The 24777-nt window shown below is 40.0% G+C and overlaps 1 protein-coding gene across 2 annotated transcripts in view; it reads left to right on the top strand.

Annotated features, from left to right (window-relative positions):
* Positions 1-24777, top strand: part of CCDC88C (coiled-coil domain containing 88C) — a 91679-nt gene that overhangs the window by 38342 nt on the left and 28560 nt on the right. For both annotated transcript variants that reach the window (XM_084522253.1, XM_084522252.1), the window contains exons 5-14: positions 5824-5882; positions 7552-7635; positions 8970-9110; positions 9901-10085; positions 10681-10762; positions 11248-11406; positions 17678-17824; positions 18954-19098; positions 20313-20494; positions 23947-24084. In XM_084522253.1, coding sequence (XP_084378379.1) covers positions 5824-5882; positions 7552-7635; positions 8970-9110; positions 9901-10085; positions 10681-10762; positions 11248-11406; positions 17678-17824; positions 18954-19098; positions 20313-20494; positions 23947-24084 — 1322 coding nt within the window. The remainder of the gene's footprint in view (positions 1-5823; positions 5883-7551; positions 7636-8969; positions 9111-9900; positions 10086-10680; positions 10763-11247; positions 11407-17677; positions 17825-18953; positions 19099-20312; positions 20495-23946; positions 24085-24777) is intronic.

Below are 24777 nucleotides of genomic sequence, written 5' to 3'. Positions count from 1 at the left end.
AAAAGGCAAACGCTGCTGGCTGTGTCAATGGGAAAGTCTGTCTGGCTTCTTGTAGTGGCTGGTCCTGAGTGACAGCTGGCAGGAGGCTCATAACAGTAACCACAGCATTGGTTCCTGGGGAAGCTGCACACTTGAAAGCTGTCGTGTACTTATGTATAATTTCCCACCGTTGACTTGGTGCTTGTCAGCGCCTTAAATCAATCTTTCTTTGAAGAAAACACCTGATGTGTCTCTTGTAGGAAAGCTATTGGCCAGCTCCTCTAATTACAACCAGACGTTTGCCTTACTTTCTGACATTGTTTGAAATGTGGTGTTCTCGTTGGTTTTCTTATTTATCTGTCCCTGACTTACTGCTGACATTATTTAGTAGAACATGAGAAAGAGGATAAAGAATGTGAGAATATAACAGCGAGATGGCAGAAAATGATGGGATGTGTGTGTATTAAGAACATGAAGCTCTTGTTTAGCCATATCACATACTGCTTTTGAGAACCAGTTATAGCTTAGGCACTACACAGGTAGCTGTTGTGCAAAGGAAGACTTGAGATATGCTTGCTCCAAAGAACATAAGCAAGTAGACTTCTGGGGAGAGGATTTCAAAAGAAGCTTGTCTTAATCTTACCCTTAGAGGTAAAGGAGAATGTGCTGAAGAAATAGTTAGGGAAATAAAGAACTAGGGGAGTTCTCAGAAAGAGACCTGGCTCAGGGCTGATGGGAAGCCTGGAAAGAAGCAACAGGGAGGAGAGGTCTGCAGAACAGTTACTAAAAACAATAGAAAGCAACTCACAAGAAAACCTAATGCAGGAGTTGGCTGTGTTATGTGTATGTGAGTGGTCACTGTTGGATTGATGTCTTTGTTGCTGAGTGTTTTGCAGGGAAGAGTGAGAGGAAGGCAGTGACACATGGGAGGAAAAGAAAGTGAAATGAGATATTCTTTCTGTCAGTGAGAGAGCTAAAGGAGGGCTGCAGACTGAATAGAAATGTGAGGACAAAGCAGTTGTCAGCATGGGAAATGGTGCTTTTGGCATGAATACAGAGAAACCCCAGGGAAAGCTGACAGAGGAGTGAGGAGGCTGGGCATGACAGCAGTATGGGGAGAAGAGATGAGGCAGATATGAATTATCGGAGGCTAATGCTTAAAAGTGATGAGAATAGTAGAGGAAAAACCTCTTTCTGTCAGCGGTCCAATTCAGGACAGAGTTGGGGAGGTAGGGCAAGGAGGGTCCTGGAGGGAGCATCTGCAGAGGCAGTGCTGGGCTGGGGGCTGTGGGGACCAACTGAATCTGGAGGCTGAAGTCAGGCAGGCAGACTGGCAGGGGTGGATCTCAGAGGCATTCATCAAATCCCAGTTTTTGCTTTCCCGATGTCATAAGTAAGGCAATCATGGCTTTAGTTGGAAGGGACCTTAAAGATCATCTAACTCCAACCCCATATCTGAATGAAAGATATCTCTTGCCTAGAGGAAGAAAAAATTATCATATAATCACATTCTTGGAATACATAGTATGTTGTTGTGTACTGTTTGAACTGGGATGGCTCCTAATGACTGTATTAATTCCATAGATCCTGGACCAGAGAGCTGCTAAATCATTCCATATGATTTGATCTGTAATAATTTTAGTGACTTCTTCCTTGTAATGAGCCCACACAATGTTTTACTAAGCATGTTTTTCAGAGCTGTCTGTTCACCAGTGCAATCTGCAAATTTCACTTTGTCCTAAAACAGCCAAAAGTGGTGTTACATGTTTTAAATTATGAACTGCACAGCTCTAAAGCTGAGAATGCTGTTCTTGCTATGTAGCACCCATTTGGCACTCAACATTTGGGACTACTCAGGTCTTCTACAGCTGTATTTGGAACATGAGACTGTTGAAAAGACAGAGCCACTGCTGCTAAAAATGCTGTTGCAGCTGGGCGTTTGCACAAGAGATGGTGCATGTCTACTAGGTTTAGGGGCTTTACGAGCTTCCATGTACTCTAAATCATTTTGTTCCAGGCTGTGGCAGGTTTGCCTGCTGCAGTTCATTTGTTCCATATGCATTACAATTACAAAAACTAGTTTGTGACAAGATGAAGTCTTTGACTATTTTCTAGAAAGCAAGGAGCTGAAAAGAAACCTGAAAGTCTAGTTAAAGAGTTTAGAAGACTTCCAGGAATCTGATTTGCAAAGTCATGCATCTGACATTACAGGACTTACTCCTCTCACTGTGCTGTGCAGTAGACAACTACTACCATTACAATTCCTCTCTGTTTTTGTCTTCCTCCAAGTTTTTTCTTGAACAGTCTTTTCAGTTTGCTACTGCACCACCAATTCCTTGTGTTCAATATGAAAATCATCAGCATATTTTTCATCAGACATGGTTCTTTGGGGCAGGGGGCATTTAACTTCTTTCAGAACAAGAATGGAAATGAGGTCTTGTTTGCCTGATTTAGGCTCATTTCTGCCTCTTCAAAACAAAAACTTTGCTATTTAGATCCCCTTTTCATTTTACATGCGAAGTTTGTGAATGAGCAAGCCCCAGATCCCTGCTAGTAAATATCTATAGAAACTGGTTTTCATTAAAATCCTAAAAGATGTGTGCTCCCACTGGGGTATTTTTTCATGTCTGGTTTCCTTCCTCATTTTGTTTCATAATCCTCCAGACACACAAAGGTTCATAAAGTATGAAGTTAATAACAAAACACTGCTTCAATAGCGTAAATTTAGAATTCAGGCTTTTCTTATCCAGGATGTTGCTACAGCTGGGAAAAACAGCAGTTGTGTGCTTCACCCCTTCCCAGCTTCTCCACAGATCCGCTGGCATGTAGCACTACACAAAATATCATTCCTCTTGCCTGTTGGAGGAAAGTTAACATTAGAAAGTACATGAAGAAGCTGCACAAACTCAAAATTTCTTGTGCTTGGGCTCCTTCTCTCTCTTTTTTTTTTCTTTTTCTGTTACATCTTTCCTTCTCCTACAACCCCCCTGTCATTTTTTCAGTCTCCTCTATCAACTCTGTACCTTCATCCTCATCCTTTGTTGTCTCCTAATCTCTTTGCCCGCCTTCTCCCTGAATCATGCCATCTGTTTCTCACCCTCTGTCTCCTGCAAGAGCAGAGGGGCCTCCTGGCCCGGCGGCACAGGGCGGCTCCTGGGGCATGCAGGTGGTGTTGGCTTTTTCCCCTTTCCAGACAACCCGCTGCCAGCAGCAGATGGGCTTTCTGCATGTCCCCAGGTTGCTGGCTCCATCGCAGGCCCAGATATGTAGCCTGCAAGCAGCTGCCCAGGAATTCTCAAAAAGGTGTTAAAAAGGAAGAGAAAAAAAAAAAAAAGACAAGCAACGCATCAATTTTTTTTGTTAGCACCTCTGTTTAGGTGCTAATTGAATGGCTTCAGCTTGTGGATATCTGCCTGTCGAGAGCTGCCCCAGACCTAAGTGCTTGCTTCCTAGGTTATAGGAGCATGCTCCTCGTAAGGTCAGCTAATAAGGCTGCCAAATGTTAGCTTTTAAACAGCAGCAAACTAATAAACTCATGATTGCCTTCAGCCTTTTACTTTCTCACTGCTTTCCATAAGCTGCAGTTGAGCTTTCCCTGCCAAAGGGACTTTTGTCTCCCTGGGGTTCTTTTTCTGACAGGAGAGCTCAAGTGAGGACGAGGTCTCTAAGTGGTGTTTGCAGGCAAGGTCAGTCCCTGATGGGAGAACAGGCTGACATCGTTAAGTCACCCTGCTAACGGTATTTCACCTCACAGGGTCATGCAGCATCACCAGTGCACATCTGTCATCTCACAGAGAAGAAAACAAAACCTATTGCCTTTGTCCCAGACAGCGTGGTTTGAGTGGCTTAAGTAACTCACCTGGCTTTGGGATATATAGATGCACTTGTTGGACATAATTTCCTAAACCGAATAATTCCAAGCCACCAGGCTCACCTGGAGGACAGCTGTGATGCTGTGGTGCATGGGTTGGGTTTGGGGACCCAAAGCTGGGGTTCGAGCACCTGTCTGGCATGATCTGGAGTCAGCAGGACCTGCTCCTTCAGTCTCCTGGAGCAGGTGTTGCAGTAAGTCTGGGAGAAACAGAGGGACACCGCAGTCACTCACTCTCCTTCACTTAGCAACTTGCTCTGCATTTAATACGTAGTCTGGATCTGCCCTGAAACTGATGCAGAATGAAACCAAACGCTGAAACTTTAACAGAAGCTCCACTTTGGGGGGCAGGGTGGGGAATTCTGACCACACTTAGTGTCTCCTTGGGCTAGTGGTGTTGCTGCAGGGACTGTTCATGAAGTAACAGATCTCTTGTGTTTTTTTTTTGTGTGTGTATGAGGTACTGAAATGTTATTTGTATATTAGATTGTAAATTTTCAGAAGGGATTAAGTCAGGTATGTTGCTGGATGGGGGAGAGGGGTCAAGGAAGATTACATGCTTTTCAAAAATTCTGTAGGGAAAAGAACAATGAAGTTGTTGAAAAGGTGTTAAAAAAGTGAGGTACACCTAAAGCCTGTGCAGAGCACTTCTCTTTTAAAAGAATATGAGAAAACAAATTATTTCTGAAGCTGTCCGTGTGCAGTGCTGTGACTTTTTGGGCTGCAAGTAGGCCCTGTGGTGGCTGCGGTCAGTACGGGGCCATGGGGCTGCGGGTCGGTGCAAGGCAGGCCGCCCAGCCTTGGTCCCGCACGTGGTGCTGACAGGCTGCCGGCCCAGCCTGGGGGCATGGCGTTGGTGGGGGACACAGGGGCACTCAAAAGTCACCATCTTGTCTGCTCAGCGCAGGGGATGAAGTGGGAATGTTTATCCCACAGTTATGTACCCTGTTGCAGGAAACAGTTGTATAGGGATGAGAGAGAACTGTATGTGGCCTATTTGTTTCTCTCCCCTTCCCCTGTGTGGATGAAGACTGGCTTTTCCTGAACATCTCATTTTGAACCTTGGTTCTTTTATAACTACATCATTAATTTTGATCTTCTGTGAAGCTCCTTGGCATCCACCTCCCTGCTTCTACCTTTGATATACATAATTTTCTTTACCGCCCAACAATCCACACACAAATTTTGTTGAAAGAAGATCTGGAGCTGGCTCAGAGCCACGCCGGTTCCCCGAGTGTGGCTTCCTCTCTCCTAACCTTAGGAGGTGGCGAGGGGCTGTCGGCCGTAGCAGGGTCCCCTGTGGTGAAAAACCTGCGTGTTCCTCCTCGCCCCCCACAGTTCCTGAGCATATGGCTAGCTGCCTCTCCTCCCTTCTGCAACGCTCATTTTTCATCCCTCTTAGCACATGGGGCTTGCGCTTCAAAGTGAGAACAGGCTTTGATGCAGAACAGAGGCAGCGTTAGTTGCTGAAGTATCTCTGCTAAGGAGAGGATTTATGTGCACAGAATGGCCTTCACTTTTGGGGAACGCTGAGCAGTAACTTCAGACACAGAATTTAGGATGTGTTTGTCTTTTTAGAGCAACTGTCCTTTGCCTTCTGCCCAAGGTGTGTTTTGTTTTGGTTTGTTTTTCACCCTTGTCAATCACAAACCAAGGGACAAGCATTGGGCATATTATGCACAAACCATTTTAAGGAAAAAAAAATTTCCTGCATGAGTCAGAAAAAAAAACACTAAGAAAATGTAAGTAAGGGTAGCACATGGGGGGAAGTCTCGGTGGATTTGGGATTTTAAATAATCCATAAGAGTTGTACTGTTAAATGGAAAGTATGGTAACAGTATAATGGGCACATATAGCAACAGGCATTTGTTCAAAGAAGGTATTTCTCTTAAGGAGGATATTTTGGAGATGATGATTTGCAAGTACTTAATTTATGTTGCATATACATACTGATTCCCTTTTTTCCTCTCTAGGTAAAAGTATGGATGAAATTAAGAAGCTGCTGTTGTTGGTTCTGGGATGTGCTGTGCAGGTGAACATTTAAAGGCTTGAAAAATACTCTTTTTTGAATCTTTTCAATCTTTTGTTATTTCTGGACTGAGAAAATCCACCCAAAGATCACTGCTGTATGAAAAAATCCCCAGCTCAAGATAAGTTGTGAACTAAAATTGTGAAAAAACACAATAGGTGAATGAAGTAGATGCAGGGAAAAAGACAGCACAGGGAAATGAAGCACGGTTTGTGACAGAGTAACCTCAATGTTACCAACACTTAAATCAGATGCAGGATGTGTGCTCTTGCAACTAATTAGCCAACTTTGATAACAGAGTTTGAAAAGATAAGCTTCGAACAGTGTTCTTGATATCAAGATTGGTGGTTTATTTTTTTACTATTCGGAAATGCGTGTGGAGCAGTACACAGTGGATGCAAAACAAATAGATAAGCTAACAGTCTAAACATTTGTTTAATGAAGCCTGATTTTGTTTGCATAATCATTTGATTGGATATTATATGTAGAAAATCTAAGCTGAATAACTACTTTGTATGTTCATGTGGGGATTTTTATGTGGCGTTTGTTAAAATAAATGGACAGGCAACGTATGTGGGAAAATCCCCAGAAACAGGCGACAGTTACCAGATAAAGAAATCAGTGTTCTGCCCACCAAACCTCCCTGGTAGTAAACAATAGATGCATGGTGGGCTAGCCTTTGCTTATAATTGACCTTGTTTGTAGGTCTGCCTAGTGTTTTTGTCATGCCTTAGGACACTTACCCTGCTCAGCTGTGTCAAGTCAATTATGTCAGAGTAACGCTGTCTTCATATGGCTGCTCTGAACTTCATCTCGGTGCTACATTGCAACACAAAGAACAGAAGTCTGATTTGGCAAGCTGCTGTGCATCCTCAGTCCCCATTTACAGTTCTGAGGTTCTTCCCAGTAAAATGAATGGCGAGACTCAGAAGCAAACCCCAAAGGAACGCTGTAAATGACAGAAAAAGCAGTTTAAAAAACCTTAATGTTTAACTTTTCTATTGCCTTCCTGTAACAACTGTGCATTGTAATGTTATTAGTGTACAGTTCCTGATATATTGATAGCAGATGTTTGACCTTAAAAACTTTTAGTGAAAGATTTACTAAACTGTTTGTCTGAGATGTCACTCATTTTTATCCAGAAGATTTCCCAACCCTACTTTTTATCTAAAGCACATGTTGATTTTGTCCAACAAGCAAAGTGAAGCATTGATGTGAATAGTATCTAAAGAGATGCATCTTTTTTCATTGCCAAAGCCATGCAAAATGCGGACAGGTTAAATGATGCACTGTAAATGTAGGTCTTGTACTCACCTGGTTTATGTTTGTGCAGCTCTGTTAATGAAGCTGTGATAATTTCCTCCAGCTGTTGCCCCACCTCTTGGTCTCTTTGCATTTTTAACTTGTTTATAAAGAGCAAAACCAGACTTTTAACTTAGCCTTACTTGTACCAGCTATAAAATACTTGAAATAATTTACAGCATGATTCAGTGCATGCTCCATATGGAGCAACAAAGTGTTATACCTTCTAACATGGCAACATGTAGATCTTGAATATTTTGTCATTAGCAATGTAGCAATTGTTTTTTTTTTGGGGGGGGGGGGCAGCTGGAAAATGTTGTAGTAAGTTTTAGGATGTAGCACTGTTTCAGGGAGTGTTTTCTTTTAACAGTGTGAAAGAAAAGAAGAGTTTATTGAAAGAATAAAACAGCTGGATATTGAAACCCAAGCTGCCATCGTGTCACACATTCAGGAGGTGGGATTCTCAGTATTTTCTATTTTGATTTTTTTTATCTTCTCCTTTCCTTGACTTGACACATCAATGTTTTTGCTTTAATATGTTGATGCTTGAAAGTTCATGGTGGATTCATGAGCTTCAGAGAAAAAATAATCGTTCTGTGGATACGATATTGTAATCAAATTATAAGGTGAAAATGTCTACCATTTTTTAAAATGGTAGACATTTTTTTAAATGTTGTGCTTGCTGCTTATACGCTGTTTAGAAGATATTGTTGTAAGGATGTGTGTGTAATATTTTCAGAAATCATGTCTGGCTTAGGAGCTGAAGACCCGTTTACAGTAATGATGTGGGCACATAGTCCTTTAGTCCTGTGACAGATGAGACACAGATTCCTCAGAGGTGTGCTTGGGTCAGTGGGGCTCCAGATCAGATGGTCTTGAAAATCATCTCTGATGCTGAAATTAGACATATACTTTGTTTTTAAAGAGAAGCCTGATTCAATGGCAGGTGCATTCATAGACTTCTAAGATTTCCGTAAAAGGAAGGACTACATGTAGCTGTGAGGAATCAGCTTGCTTTGGAGATCCAAAGAGAAGCCGTAAGGAAATGCCCTCTGCTTGGGTGTGCCTCACTGGGAAATGGGCACTGGGTGAGGTCTGATGTCCTGAGGTGCAGGTGTAAAAAGCCTAATGCACTGAGATTTAAGGATCAAATAGTGGAAGTCTTAATTCAGGAACTTTTCCATTAACATTGAAAAAAAATAATCTGTGTAAAAAAAAAAAAAAAAAAAAAAAGATAAGCACATAAGCAGGAACGTTCTTTAACTGATTGAGGTTGAGAGCCTTTCCACTTGCACTGCATTTCTGCTAAATGATTTATATGAAACCAGTGTGACTAAGGTATCAGTGAATAGAAACACTGCTAGCAAGAACCGGAGATATGTCGAATAGTCTGATTCTCTCAGCTCTATCAGCTGCAAATTGCAAATTCATTGGAAACAGAGCTTCTCAGTCTTAGCAGTTCCTTCTAACTCCTGTAGTGACTGCTGCAGTGCTTGAAGTAAGACAGTTCCTAACACATTTGTCAATAGGACTTGTGCTTGCCTATACCTGACCACATCTAAAAATCATCAGTCTTTATAATTAAAAAAAATAAATAAATACTGGAAAATGCTGGGTAGTGTCAGAGTTAACCTAGTCAATGTCTGTTATTTCCAACCTGTTTTTGGTGAAATGTGGTATGTTTCTTAACAGATCAGTAGGAAAACCTGGGAGATGTGCCACATACAGCAAAAAAATATATATTAAAAATCAACCAGTGGAAACTTTTCTTTTTCCCCTTGTCCCTAGGTGACTCACAACCAGGAGAATGTCTTTGACTTGCAGTGGCTGGAGCTCCCAGACATGGCCCCAGAAGAACTGGAGTCTCTCTCCAGGAATATGGTTTTTCACCTCAAGAGGCTTATTGATGAGAGAGATGAGTGCACAGAGGTACCTTGACTTCTCTCTCTTTTATATAGTGCTGATGTAGAGCAGCACATGCAGGCTCTCTTCCTTCTGTTGTCTTGTTTTTGTTTTTTTTAAACTGGGTTTCTATTTTTTCTGTACCTTTGAACTACACCTCTGAAAATCTGTAGAAAGTTTCTTTTTCATTCACATATAAACACTGAAGTGTGGTGAAATTATTGGTAAGAAGAGTGCATGCAGTAAAGAGACCAAAGCATTTGAAGTTGACTTCGTTTTGAGATTTTTATCTCTGTATGTCAGCTCAACCGTTCTTCTTTGTGATTGCTTGCCTATCTCTCCAGTGATATCTACCATCAAGGGTTCCAGTGTATTTGCTTGCTTTTTTTTTCTTTTTTTTTTTCCAGTGTGTTACAAGGTCTATCTGTTGCTGACTCATAAATTCATCTTACTTCATAAATACATCTTACTATCTCTGCAGGAGGCTTCTCCCCTTCTTTTTAGCCTGTTAATCTTCTCTCATGCATTTGACTTTGTGAACGTGTTAGTTATAAATTGTAACAACTAACAATTTTATGAGTTCTCCAACAAAGTAGGCTGCTTATTTTGAGCACTGGAAAGGAAATGTTTTAGTGGTCTGAGGATGGTGGAGATTGCTCATCTCTTCTGTGTGACCTTCCCACCTAACAGTTGAATTCTGTATAATGACAGGCTAATAGTTTTCTACATTTATACATCAATTTTAGATGCTTGAAAAACAATGTTTAATTATTACTATATTTATCCCACTACCCTACATGCTTCTCTGTATTTCCAGGTAATTGTAGATCTCACACAAGAGAGGGACTATCTACAGTCTCAGCAACCCCCAAGTCCTCTGAAAGCACCAACTCCAGATTCTTCACCAAACACAGCTAGCCCTCTTTCTAATGAAGACAAGCAACACATTGCAGTTGAGCTGGCAGACACAAAGGCTAAACTGAGAAGAATTCGACAGGAGCTGTGAGTCACCAGTGACTTTTACTTCTAGAGAGACTTGTGTATTAAGTCTTGGGCATCCTGAAAGTGCAGTTGCCTATCAGCTTCGGTATACTGACTTCTACAAGAGCTCTCAGTATCATGTCTTTCACAATTTTATTCATATTAGTAGGCAACCTATATGGATGTTCCATCTTTCTTAACTGTTTCTTTAAGTACAGGGTGATGGCTACTTTTTGTCTCTCATCTCTCTCTTCCCCATTTTAAAATGCTAGTGGTTACCTGCACTTTTAAATTATTAGTGAGAAGTCCAGAGGACAGTAAAGCTAGCTATGATGTCAGTAGCACCATTAAGCACCAGACTTAGAACAGTTGTACTTAATATTTAAAAAAAAAAAAAAAAAAAGTTGCAGTTTCACATCTGTGATGTATGCGGTATCACAAGAAAACATACCTTACTTCTATGAAGTTGTCATGTCCTCAAGGAGGCTCTGTGTTCAGTATATACTAGGAGGTTTCTGTCCTTCTTTCCAGTTTCCCAGCAGGATCCATGCAATCAATATTGTTTCAGAACAACAACAAAAACATTCCTTACTAATTTTTTTCTAATCCTTTTCAGGGAAGAGAAGTCTGAGCAGCTTGTCGATTCTAAACATGAAGTTGAGCAGCTCACCCTAGAGCTGCAAAAAATAAAACAAGAGGTAAGGTGGGCTTAATTCACTGTGACAGACTTCCCTATTTAAAAATACCTCTTTCACTGTGAAACTAAAAATGGTGTTCTGTGTATTTTTAATTAGAAGAACTCGAGTTACTCCAGCAAGCTGTTTGACAATTATGACTGTGGCATAGCGATGATACACTTTCCACTTAACTGGTGAGAGCAGTCTCATCTGTTTAGCTTGCAAATAGCCCAGTAATGCTTGCAAATAGCCCAGTAATGCCTGAAGCTTTTGCAGCATCAGGCATTGGAAATGGCAAAGTCCTGGCAGGCTGAAGTACATCTCAGTCTTATAGAGACTATACTGGCTAGTAGGAGAATTTTCTTACTCCTGCACCAGGGGAATGTTATTTGCTTACTCTTAAAAACAAACAAACAAACAAAAACAACAACAAAAAACACCCGTAAGTTTAAAGAACATATTTTCAACTTGTATTTTTCTCCCTGCTTATCCCTCATGTCTCTCAGAATATCCATCTGGCCTCAGATGCTCGCTCTGCCCGAGCATATAGAGATGAGCTGGACTCCCTGAGAGAGAAGGCAAACCGTGTGGAGAGACTTGAGATGGAACTTGTTCGGTGCAAAGAGAAACTTCATGATGTGGATTTTTACAAAGCTCGCATGGAGGCAAGTGAAAATCAGGACAAAGATTTGCTGAGTAATCCTTAATGTTTGGCTGTCCTTGTGTTACCAGTTCATGTGTCATTTGTCAGAGAGCTGACTGTAGCAAAACATGAGAGCAAGTGGAAATTTCATAACATATGTTATAGTTATTGACTTAGCAACATCAAAACTTCTTTCAGTGGTAGGAAAGACTTGGTGCACACAAAGAATAAATACCCATTACTTTTAATAAAGCCTGCTTAGTGCAGCATGACGTGGCTAAACAGGACAGACCTTTTCTGGATGCTTCTACAAGATCCAGACCTTCAGTCTAGCCTTGAAAATTTACTTAGGTAAAATGTCTGTGTTCCAGACTTGATCCTTTCACCAGCATCTTAAATGTCATATGTAAATGAGCTAAATGAATGTCTGGCTATTTTTCCGTAGGGCTCTGTAGCAGCTGCAGCTGTTTGTTAAAGTGGATGGGCATGACCTCAGATGACAAATTCTAGCCACCCCTTTTTTGCAGCTGTTGCTTGTAGTAGAAAGGGAAAACTTGGTTCTTCCCTAGTGCCCTGAGTAGGGTATCTCAGTGAGAAGTGTATGCCTGTATTCCAATAGTAATGACAGTTATTCATCTTAGTTACCTGCAGCTATGCCCATCCTGCAATTACTAGATAATTTAGGTTGGAAAGGACCTTGGAGATGATCTAGATAAACACATTGCTCACAGCACGGCTGACCTTAACTTTAGGTCAGATTGCTCTTATTTTTTTCCTTTCAGTCCTTTGAGCCCTCCTCACCTAAACTGTCCAAAATCCAGATGTGTAACACTTCAGCCAAATTCCAGTAAATATCCAGACTTGCTAAACACATTGAGGTTCTGTAATTGATCCCCCCTCTTGACTATAATTAGATAAAATCCCAGGTCTGAGATAGAAGAGCAATGTTGAGACTCACGTTTGCCAGGCTGGGAACACGAATTATTTCTGCTCTATAAACCCTACTTTGTAGGTATTTCTTTTTCCTCTCTAACCTAAGGGGCCAGCTAGCTCTTGGTTCTTATGAATAGGTTCACAAAGATGGCTGGTTATTAGATGCAGTAATAGCCTGCAAAAGCTTGCCTCCATGCTCAGGAATTCCCAGTTTACACTAGAGGGTATGAAGCCCTGCCTCTCTCTGTCTTCCTCCCTCAAGCTGGCAAATCAGTCATGCATTAACCTGCCACAGTAGCTCTCAGGATAGTATCCTGATCGTTCTCTTTTGACTGTGCATTGAAGTTGCTTAGTTTCTAATGCAGTGTAGCTTAGTAATGTAGTGCAGCTCTGTTCTGTGATTTTATGATTCTACCTCCTGCTCAGAGACTTTTAGCTGGAGCTAGGAGAAGTTACGTTTTTAGCCTTGTCTTCATCTAAGGGCAAGGGCATAGTTATTTCTTTTCTGGAGTTCTCAGCCTCCTTGTTTGTCCTGGAGCCAGCAGTCTTCTGTTCTACTGTCTGCATGCTAATCTTGCTGTCATTCAGTAAAGAGACCTCTGCTTCAGTTCCTATTTTGTTCAATTTTTTTCGCTCCCTCTTTCCACCCCAGCAGTTTTTGGTGAAAGCGTTGAGTACTGGAGATGAGTGCTGTCTTTCCAAGGATACCTCTCTGAGATACGGGACAAAGAATATTTCCCATCAATATTGCACTTTTCTAAGTCTGGGGAACAACGTGGCCTATAGCAAAAGTTGTTGCTGCCATAGACACTGACCTCTTGTAATATGTGGCAGGATTGCACAGCTGTTTGTAGGCTGTTCTTTGGTCTAGGATAACCAGAGTGTTTCACATTCTCACCACTCCCTCTCTTGATCAAGCCTTGGCGCAGCCATCCACTGGCAGGTTTATGCAGTGGCAGCATGAGGCAAACTGCACTGGTTTCATGCTGGTTCATTCAGGGGGTTCTATGGGGCACTAGCCTGTCTTTGTTATGGTCACAGAGTAACCCAAAGGCTGTGCGTAGTAGCCAGTATCCAACTCTCCATGGTCCCTCAGTTTTCTGTCAGTCTCTCTCAAGTCTTGCACCTATCCAAAAAGAGGAACAAAGGCTGGGATTCTGTTCAGTGTCTGCTCAGATTCTTCTCAATCCCTCAAAAACCTTTAGGTTTACCATTCCAAGTTGTGTAAGATTTATACAGGGATGCATGATGCTGGAGATTTTTACCACTAGACTGTACAGTGCCAATTCGTCTTGTGACATTTACTGGTTGTCCTCCAGAGCTCCAGGTCTTAAGATCTGAGCTAATTTCACACAGGCTCAGCAATGAGTAGGTGTGTAAAGTACAGTGTAGAACACTTTTCTATGCTAATATGATACCTTAAGGCTCATAGGGTCTTGACAAGGTTGTTAATAAGCAGTGCCAAATCAGTAAGTGAGATGAAAAGTGGTTTTAACTTTGTGCATCAGTGCAGAAAGCTATTAAATGGACGCTCTTTTCCTTCCTGCTGTTCACATACACATTTGGTAGTTTGGGCAAATAATATGGAAGGTGCTCTGTGTATGATATTGTGATGAACTTTATGAATTGTGAGCGAGCTTTTAAGTAATTTCTGAAAGCATGTAATGCAAATCATTTCTGGCAGCAGTAAGAGATTTAAGGAGCTATTGCAGAAGGGAGTGCAAAAGGAAAAAGTCTTTTTCTATGTGAACCTAATGCCTGTAAGCACGTGCATTGTTTTCCTTCTCTATTTCTCTTCTTTCAGGTTTTTTCTGAAAATACCTTCTAGTTTAACCATTGTCCAATGGTTAAACTAGTCCATTGTGGTTAAATGGTTAAACTGTCCATTGTAGAGCTTAGGGATATGGTTTAGTGGAGGGCTGTTAGCGTTAGGTTGGAGGTTGGACTCGATGACCTTGAGGTCTCTTCCAACCTAGAAAATTCTGTGATTCTGTGATTCTGTGAATATGCTCTAGATAGACATCTTCCTCCTGGGGTGGTTTAATGAGTTCATAACTGTGAATGTGGAGGAGCAGGCTTAATGCAGGGCTTCCTCCACAGAGGTGCTTCTCTTCAGCAGAAAGCTTCCCCCTGGCATTCCTCTCCATTGAACCTTGTGGTGCTCCAGAAGATCAGGCTATTTTCAGAGGCCAGAGAGTCTGCCTTGCCCATTGTTCTTCCTTCTCAGTGCAGCCACATTGCAACAAAGGATGATAGGAGGAATTTCTGTGAACATCTTAAAAAAGCAAAAACATCTCTTCTGTGTTTTCATATAGCTGTCCAAGGCAATGTTTGATTGTCACAAGATGATAACTGTATCATGGCTCAATAGGGGCAACCTCTGAACTGCCAAAGGGAGTGGTTTGAACTGTGTTTAATGGCTAGGTCTGGATGTGTGTGCAAATTCTCTAGTTTCAGATTTAAACGATCTGATTGCTACTTTAGTTTCTGAAAATGTCTTCCAGTAGCAACACACCCTGATTGTGCAACCACTTAGCCCCAGAGTTAATTGTAACCATATGAGCATGTGATGCTATTCTTAAAGCTATTTCAAGGCACAGTGATCCATGATAGGAACACAATATATAATTTATTTCAGCAACATAATTACAAAAGCAGGATTATATATGTTGCATATTAAACCATCACAATTTAATATAAAGCAAAGTAGGCTTGAATCTCTTGCTTATTTAATTCAGTGTATTTTCAAAACAATTATTGTTATGTTATATAATTATAACATATTATAATATAATATGTTATATAATTATGTTGACTTTAAAAACAACAACAACACAGTTTAAAAAATAAATTAATAGCGGCAAAAAACAACACATAATTCTGGTGAAAGCATCACCACACAACCACCTGCTGAATTTTTGACTAACGAGTAATTTGTAGATGGACACAGTTTTAGGTGGACTGTCCTATGCAGTGAGCTCTGTGACATGGTAGTGCTGACATGTTGTAGTTAGAACAGTTCTGCCTTCCAGGCTTTGAGATGGAACTCTACGAAGATCCCATGGAGTAATTATTTAAATTATATGAACTTTCCAATGTTAAGGCAACCTCAGATCACGGGTATACCAGTGAGCAATGTTGACCTTACCATAGCAGGCATTCCCACCAGGTTATTAATTTAAGATTTCATCAGAACTGCTTTGAACTGACGTGTCCACCCCTCCTGGGCACTCAATGGAAAGTGCTTGTCTTCCGTATATTGCAGCTCCCAGTGCTGTGTGGTTTGTACCAGAGCCTGGATGCGTGTGTGTACTTGGAAGATAGCTTGACTCTTCATGAGACTCTGAAATAACTAGTTCCTGCTTGGTAAGCTGTTTTGGGCATAGTTCTGAGGCTGTGTTTTTGAGGTCAGACTCAACCTTCCTGCTCAGGGTTGTGGTCAAGATTGAGTGTGACAATCTAGCAAAGTGAACTGGTGGTGTTGCCATTTCGTTACGGACATTCCAGCAGATTAAATGACATTCAGCACATTTTGTGTTGTGTACTTCCTCTGGTCTGTCATCTGTGTCAGCCTTTTCACCCACCCTGAAGTGGCTTGGTTAGATCAGACTTGGCCCTAAATGTTGTTTTTGTAAAATTAGTATTTCATTATTATTATTTTAGTTAGTTGCAGACTCAGACATTTTAATTGTGGTAGTTGAACCGCTTCAAAAGCACTAACAGACTTGTCCTTCTTAATGCTGCTGTAGTGAGGAAATTATTCTACTTGTATTTTGCAAGTTTATAGCTGACCCAGGGAGAGATCAAGGGCAATGTGGTATGCATACGGTAGACTTCCATACTATGCCATCTACAGTGAAGATGCAGGAAACAACTGAGATTGCTATATAAGGCTCTTAAATCATGTTTTCCCTCTAGTATCAGGAGGCAAGGGGAGTAACTGTCACTAGACAGTCTTAACTTGTGCTTTGCAGCCTTTTTTTTTTTTTTTTTTTTTTTTTTTTTAAGATAGCTGAGCCACATGAGGCTTTTTAAGTATGATTCTACCCCCCAAAAACGTGAAGGTTGTTGCTGGTTAAGCAGTGAAAGCAATTTGCTCATGCCTGGTGATCTTTCAGGCATCTACTTGGTTTGGATGTTTGTGGTCTGAGAGAGCAGACATGAACACTGATGTCAGCAGAGACTTTACATTTTGAAGACTGTTGTCCAGGAATAAACTTGTCAAGCCATAAGCATTTCATCCTGCCTGCGTAAACATTTTGTCGTCTTGCATGTTTAATTGAAGCAGAGGAAGGGAGTGGAGGAAGGGAACAAAGGGCGAAAGAAAATGTCTTTAGAAATTGAATGGTCTGCCTCAAACCCTATTGTAACGCTTCTGGGCAAAAATCCTTCCTGTACCCATTTAATCTTTTACATGCTGATGTGTTCCTGCCACAGAAAATAGTATTTATGATTCAAGGCTTATGTAAGTATCATAAAGAGTAAAAGCAGTGAGGTGCATTATAACTTGAAATAACATATAATTTAATAAATGTGTTTAAAACATGAGCAAGGACACTGGCCAGATTTTATGCTTTGGACATTTCTTATTTCTGGAGCTAAGATATTTGAATGCACAGATCTTCATCTGTTGTTTTGCTAAGAGTGCTCTATAATTGTTTCTAATGCTGTGGCTGCAGCAGAGTTAAACTTCTATTCAGTAAAGAGATCCAACAGCTTCAGTGGTAAATGACACGGCAATACTCGTGTGTTTATTTGGGAAGGCAGGGTGGGGGATGTTAAGTGATAAGTGTAAAACAACTTTTGTTTAACTGATTTGAAATTCTGTTCGTGAGAGAAACTTTGTTGAACAGACGTTTACATGTAAGTGTACTGAAACAGAGATAAGGACATAGTGATACTGATAGATAGTGCTCCCCAACATGCTTTGAACACACTGTAGCATTTATTTAAAATAAATGTAATGTCATTTGTAACTGGGAAAACTGAGTCAGGGATTGCAGTGAGTTGGGTAGGGAAGTGGCATTATGACAGTGTAACTGATCTGAACAATTCTTCTGTCTTCTGTCTTTTTGATGCACCTCTTGATCTAGCCCTGTAAAAAGAAAAAGGAACTCTGTTAGTATCTAAAATTCAGGAAAGAACAGTAAGGAAAGCATTAAATTTACTTTCATTAGTCACTCGCGGATAATTAAACATGGAATCATCTCCCATTAAAATATCAGGTTAAGTCATTTTTATTAAACAAAGAAAAAAGTCTTTTTTTTCCTGTATTTTACAATGTCAATTTATGAAAGTCACTTGGTCTTTTGAAAGTCACTTAATGTAAAGAGATTAACAATGTTACTTTTTCTCTCTAGGAGTTAAGAGAGGACAACATCATATTAATTGAAACAAAGGCCATGCTAGAAGAACAGCTGACAATGGCAAGAGCTCGTGGTGATAAATTGCATGAATTAGAGAAGGAGAATTTGCAGTTGAAATCTAAACTTCATGATGTAGAGCTGGTATGCCCTCTTTTTTTCATTGTGCTATTTTTTCAAAGTTCTGTTTTTATGCTACGTCCCCCAAGTTGATGCCTGAGAAATCAGTGGAGACAGGCAGATAAATCAACAGTGCTGTTAAAGATGTCTGTAGTTTGAACTTTGTGTACGTGCATTCTTAAAATATTATAACATTAACAGTTTAAATATTGCCAGTGCTACGGTGTGAGACAGTTTGACAAATCTGATTTCGTGCAAGGAGATATATCACAATTTTAAAATGGAGATTGCTATCATATATACTGATAAAGTAGATGTTAGTATCTGTCAGTTAAGTAGAAATCTGTTAGATACAGAAAATTAAATCTACTGCAGCAATTGATCTTTTTTTGCTGGAAACAAAACCCACAGCAATCACAGCAATTTTAAGAATCCATTGCTGCTGTGATGAGAAACAAAATTTTGGAATTTTTTCTATGACATAAATTAGAGACATGGTCTAGACAAGCAGATCTAAGAAGTGGCAAATTGTGTACAAACAAGAAATGTTAGATTTTATAATCCCACTAATAATAAAAATACTTTTTCATCTCTCTCTTGTATTTTACTTTACAGTTCGCCTTTTGCCACTATGTTTTGAATTATTGTGGGTTTAACTGTATAAAAACAGGGTATATTGGAAATAAAGACATTGAAGGTGCTGTGTTTATTGACTTCCAAATAAAGGGTAACATGAAGCTTCAGCATTTCCAAAGTGGCTGGTGATTTTGCATGCTGCTTCTCTGGGTGACTTGATGAAATTTTGGGTAATATTTTCTCAAAATTTGAGACCCTTGAAGTATGGCTTCAGGTCTCACAAACGTAAATGACCAAAATAATTATTGGAAGCAATGGTAGCCTCATTTTCTGGATTTGTTTTCTGGATGATTGAAATACTCCAAATTATGAGGCCAGATACCTACTTGCTGATCCATATGACTGGATCCACATTTAATATGAGTCGAAGAAGCTCAGTAGAATTCAAGGTTATATTTTCAGTGTCTCCAGAGTGCCGATGCATTTTGAAGAGCTTAGCTCAGGATACATCTTGAAGCCAGCCAATCTTACCACTCCTGTTTTCTTACCAGTTTTCATTCATGTGTGTCTTGCACAGGATCGGGACACAGACAAGAAGAGAATTGAAGAACTTCTAGAAGAGAACATGGTCTTGGAGATTGCTCAGAAACAGAGCATGAACGAATCTGCACACCTAGGCTGGGAACTAGAACAGCTGTCTAAAAGCACAGATCTTGCAGATAGTGAGTACCAGCTGATGTAGCTGCTGTTGTGCTTCTGTTTATGGTCTGTGAAAGAGTAGAGAGGTTACTTGATTGCAAAGGGAACAAGAGACTCCAAGATGGGTGGTTCATTTTGACAAGTTCCCTTGCTGAGCCACCTGACTTTGAACATAGTTTGGGGGAACTTATAAAATGCATTTCTCCTAGCTTCTTTTGCTTTCTTACAAAAACATTAAAATGTCTTTTATTTTGTTTGTCACTGGAAGAGTGACTTTAAGTTAAAATATAAAAAAATATATATATTAAAAAGCAAGGTTTGTAAATGACACAGCAGAAATGCCATACTGAACATGGGATGTTTTTAACTGAATGGCTGTGAGGGAGTCTGTGATCTTTAGTATTCTTTAGTACAATTAGCACAGACAATTAGCTGGTCTTTAAGTTCCAGGAAGTAGTGGATGCTGAAGTCATTTATTTTTACTAGGTACTGAAAAATGTGTATGGGTAGAATAACTGGCTGATTATTTTTTTTGAATGGTTGATTTGATTTCTGTAACTACCACAAATGTAACTAATGCTCACTTCACTAGTCAGGCCTTATCATTGTTTTCCATGTCTAACATTCATTCTGTTTATAATACCAGCCTAAACAACAATGCTAAGGGGAACTTGGGAAATACAAAATATTTCATGCAGTCCAGTGTACAGATTTTATTGATTAATTAGTCACCTGATTCTGCGTATTTGTCTTTGTGTACCAGAACAGTTTAAATGAAGACAAAGGAATAAATTTGAGTAATCAGATGTTCAGTTTTACTTAAGTTTTCACTAGCTTTAGGAACTGCATCATCCTTTGTGTTTTCACAAATAATTCTTAGTGTTTTACTTTCTGCCTTGATTTATTTCCTCTTGTGGAAGTATGAAAGGCTATCAAAGTCTATTTTGCTATTAAAATAAAATATGCAGCTAGCATGTTTAAAGTGGCTTCAGGAGAGTTAGGAAAGTAAGTAGCTTTTAAGATGGTTATCTGTTCAGCTACTTCCCTATTTATTAAATGTTTTAATTATTATCTGTAGAAAGGAGTTCTATTTTAAATAAAGTGTTTACTTAACAGTCAAGCTGAAACGATAAGGATCTAACTGCAATTATCTTCATAAAAGTGAATCTTAAGGACCTGGAAAAGAACATATTTGTGAATTGATTAGAGCCACCTTCTGATTCTCATGTTTCAACAGCTAGAAAGTCTTTTGTGTTTGAGTTGAATGAATGTGCTTCGAGTCGCATACTGAAGCTAGAGAAGGATAATCAGAGCTTGCAGAACACAATCCAGGAGCTGAGAGATGCCTCCTTGACCTCCAGAGAGAGCAGTCTAAAGTTTGTGGAACTGGAAAAGGAAAATCAACAGCTTAGCAAAAAGGTAATCCTTGTTCACAGGAACAAACAGAGCTCTTGGGTTTTTGAACACAGTGTGTGCAGAGCTTTACAGCATTCCTGAATGATGAAGGATTGGAGGGAATTCACCAATGTTCTTCAGTAAGACTGTGGATGTTTTGGGGCCCTTCTAGTTAATCTTATTCTAAAGGTGGTATATTCTATCAACTTCTACTTCATTACTTAAGTACATCATTGTAAGCAAAAGTGATTCTTCCTATTTCATATAAGCAGTACTCATTTTCCAGTCAGATGGTACTGTCGATTTTGTCCCTTTTGTTGTCTTACGGCAGTCAGTAGCGCTTGCTCTACCAGGTGAGAAAGCCCTGGCCACACTGAAATTATTTTGTTCGTTTGAAAGTTTTAATATTTCTATGCAAGTCAAATAAAACACACAGGTGAAATCAACTTAGTATATTTTTAAAGAAGTCTTATTTTCTGCCAGTAGTCCTGCATCAGTTCTTTCTCCTTGTCTTGTCCTTTTGGCTCTTATATATTCTCATTCTCTGCAAAGATCTGGCTGCTTTTAATCACTGGTAACAAATATGCATGTTGTCACTTTTTAAACATATTTATATATATATATGTCTGTGTTACACTCTGTTATTAACTTACTACAGTTAATTCAAAAGCCCATGTCTCTGTGAAACACAGTGCTTGGTTCACCTCCAACTGCTAGCTCCGTTGTTGTCTGGCTGTTGACTTGCATTCTGAATTCCGATGAATCAAGCCAAATGCCAGCAGGGAAAGGATGCTTGCTATTCTGAATAATTTCCTTGTCAACTTTTTCCACATTCCTACCTTTCCTAAATCACCCAGGATATAAACCCCATTTATCTCTCCCCCATTGCTGCTGTGTCCTGTGTGTATGACATCAATACAAGGATTCCAGTCCTCTCTGGCCTGCTTATGGGGCAAGAGAACGCTTTACCAGGGCAAGGGGAGAAAGAATATTTATATGAAATGCTGGTCATGGATTACTAGATCAAAACTAGAAGAGTGTCAGATTCTCTGCCAAGGAGAACAGGGATCCGTCACTGAATCAATCCATCTCCTGGAGAGATTCTTTTGCCACCAAGTTGAGAGACCAGTTCTGCTTCTTGCCTTTCTTCTGTGCACAAAGAAAAATGCAGGAATTCAGTTCAGTGTACTCCTCCTTCCACACTCCCATTTATGACCTGTTGTATATGAATAATTCACTCCAGCTCTAATTTACATGCTTAATATTTGAGATCAAGAAATATAAAGCAGTCAGCAGATACCTGTGGTATACAGTAATTTAAGTAATTTAAACAGCTGTGGTCAACCTTTGGCTTTGCCTCAGGCACATTCCTGTGGGCACCTCCAGTTATGGCACTGTTTTGGTGCCAACAGTTGTGATTCCAGCATTAGTCTGATGTTTTCAGTGATGATGAATGCATTGACATGGGAGGGTCATCTACACGGCTGGTAGTTAAATAAGACAACACCCAGTAGTGGGGAATGCCTGTGAGGTGCGAAGGGGCCGCTGTACGCATCAGACCAATGAGAGAAAATGGCAGTTAAAAATACTGCTATCGAGAGCAGCTGAAATGTGTGGAAGGGTGTAAATCAAGCTCTACTAGAGAGACAAAGAGTATGATGGGAGCTGACTTAAGTCTGTAAGTTCTGACTCAATACCACAGGCCACTCAAGTTGCTGACTAGCTTCACATCTCCCATTCAAGAAGCTTTGGAAAAAAAACCCACAGTATTATTCTGTACTCTGGGAGACATGCAGTTATGTCTCAGTGTGCAGAAACCTGATACATAAGTAAAAATAATCCTGATTTGAGGTGTTTGTTTGCATTTGCATTTTTAAATATTTGTTTGCTCCACTATACTTCTGTATTTCTCTGACGTGTATTGTCTTAATTAGAGGGTATGGCTGCCCATGGGGGAAGTCTCTGTGACTAATGACAGAGTGGTTACTCTGCAGTAGGCAGAGGAGAGGGCAACAGTTCTCAAGGACTGTTAAAGACACTTCGTATGAACTCTGATTTCATTCTGGAGTTCACACAGAGCAAGAGAGAGTGATTTTCTCAATTTAGTGTGCCTTTATGCATGTATGTGTATTTTTTTTAAATCAACTTTCCTGAGATACACATAGTAAAGTCATTTAAGACAGTTAAGTCATTTAAGAGTCAGATTTCATCCGCTGTCCAAGAGTTTCAAGAACTGTTACCAGAGTATGCTTTGCTATCTACTGCTTGCAAGGATCACGTTGCCAAACTAGATTATTTAAATAGTACAGGGGGAGATGATATGAAGGAAAAGTCCTCTACATCTGTTTATTTCTTTCTCTCAATGTTTTTTGAGAAACTCCTAACAGAAAATCATTTTCTTGGGCACAGTCTAGTAGCAGCCCAAGTATTTGTTTTCCCTGCACTTCTAACTCCTTGGACTGAAACAAGTTGTAAACGGTAGTTTCTTGCTTGTCTCCAGTATTCTAGGAGGTGCTAATGAAGACCAGCTATTGCTGAATTACTGAGTTTATGTTCCAGCCTTCTCGGAACAGCTCCTTTGAGACCAATGAACCTTAACACGGTCACATTTCTAAATGTTAAGCCATTCTTATCTTCAATCTGAGCGGCCCCTGCTTGTTTAAACACTTCCTGTAATGAGGCACATGTTGATATAGGCAGAGCCCAGCCTCTAGCTATTTCCCACTTGTGAGAATTATTGTTAATACCTTTTTCATTGACATTTTCACTGTTGGCAAAGTTTATAATACCAACACACACAAAATAAAAGCCAATATTTATGCACAGCTGAAGGTTTTCACAGCACTTTACAAGGATAAGAAGGAGTATTTCCTGAAATGGGCAGCCTACCTCTCGGAATCTCTTGCTTCTAAATACTAAAGTGGTACTACTTCGCTGTGCTCAGTTCATTATTTGTACAGCTTTCAAAGTGAGGGACTAGGAAGCCATCATTCGTTGTAGGGCCCTTATTCACAGATCATTGAAATACAGCATTGTCACCTGCTGGGAAAATGGGACTGACAGACCACTGGGAGAGGGAAGGTAAACTTGGAAACTTCAATGCTTTTCCTCTGTTCTCGACTGTTTAAATCCTGTTGCTCAGTGAATTGCTGTAATAACAGTGTCCACTGTTTGAGTAAGGCCATCAGTGATGGAGAAGACAAGTCACTCAGAGAGGTGAGCACCAGAAACTGTAGCCACTGACAGGAGCAAAACAGTGCGCTCAGGCAGGTGAATTGTTTTCCACTGCTGTACCTTACTGTGAGAAAATTCAGCAGTCCCTTTCACCCTCTTAAGACTGGCAAGCAGCAGAAGATTTGTATCCGTCAGCCATAGTCCTCATTTCATTCCTTTCACTTCTTCAGAATACTTTAAAGTGTGAACTGTCATTGTATCAAGCTGTGACTGATATATTTTTGTGTGTTCTCTCCACACAGATTGAGAAGTTACAAAATCAAATTGAAAAAGAGAAGCAAAGTAATCAAGATCTGGAAACCTTGAGTGAAGAATTGATAAAAGAGAAAGAACAGCTACAAGTTGTCATGGAGACACTAAAAGCCGACAAAGACAGACAGGTGGAAACTTTACGAATGTAATCTAAAAGTATATGCTCAGTAGTGGTAATTTGCTGATGCCATTTAGAGCCTCTGGTTCTCTCAGGGATACAGGGCAATTTGAGAGCTATTACATGTAGGCTCAACTTGTTCAAATGTAGGTAAAATGTTTCTTTGTGCAAAAAAGCCCAATATGTTTTGGTAGCTACTACTTCTGTTGCCATAAGGGCATCTTCAGGCTGTTGGTTGTAAGAGCAGATCTCTTCTTCTTTGAGAAAAAAAAAGCCCTGGGTGCTACTAAACAGGCACTGACTGATTTTAGGATGTGCAAATAAAATCCTGTTTTATTGCAGAAGAATCTGCCACCAGTTGGATGTCCTGAATGCTTTTTTTTTTTTTTTTTTTTTTTAAGACCACTTAGTCTATTTTAAAAAGATGCTGGGAAAATATTTACATTTTCTGGACCGATATTTTAAATGTCCTTCAGCTTTTAATATTGTGTTGCAGTTCATGTGCAATGCTTTGAAACTACTCTGTTATAGGTTCATGCAAAGTATCATCTGCATTAAGTAGACCAATGGCTAAAGAAAATGCATATACAGATCGTTGGTGGCTGGGATGTGTATTTTCAATATTTATTGGAATTTACTCCAAGATTTGTGGGATGGAGGTTAAATACAAAATGTTTTATGTAGTGCTTTTCATCCTGAAGCA

Source organism: Aythya ferina (assembly GCF_964211825.1).
Source record: "Aythya ferina genome assembly, chromosome: 5".
Classification (NCBI taxonomy): domain Eukaryota; kingdom Metazoa; phylum Chordata; class Aves; order Anseriformes; family Anatidae; genus Aythya; species Aythya ferina.
This window is presented reverse-complemented; position numbering and strand designations above follow the sequence as displayed.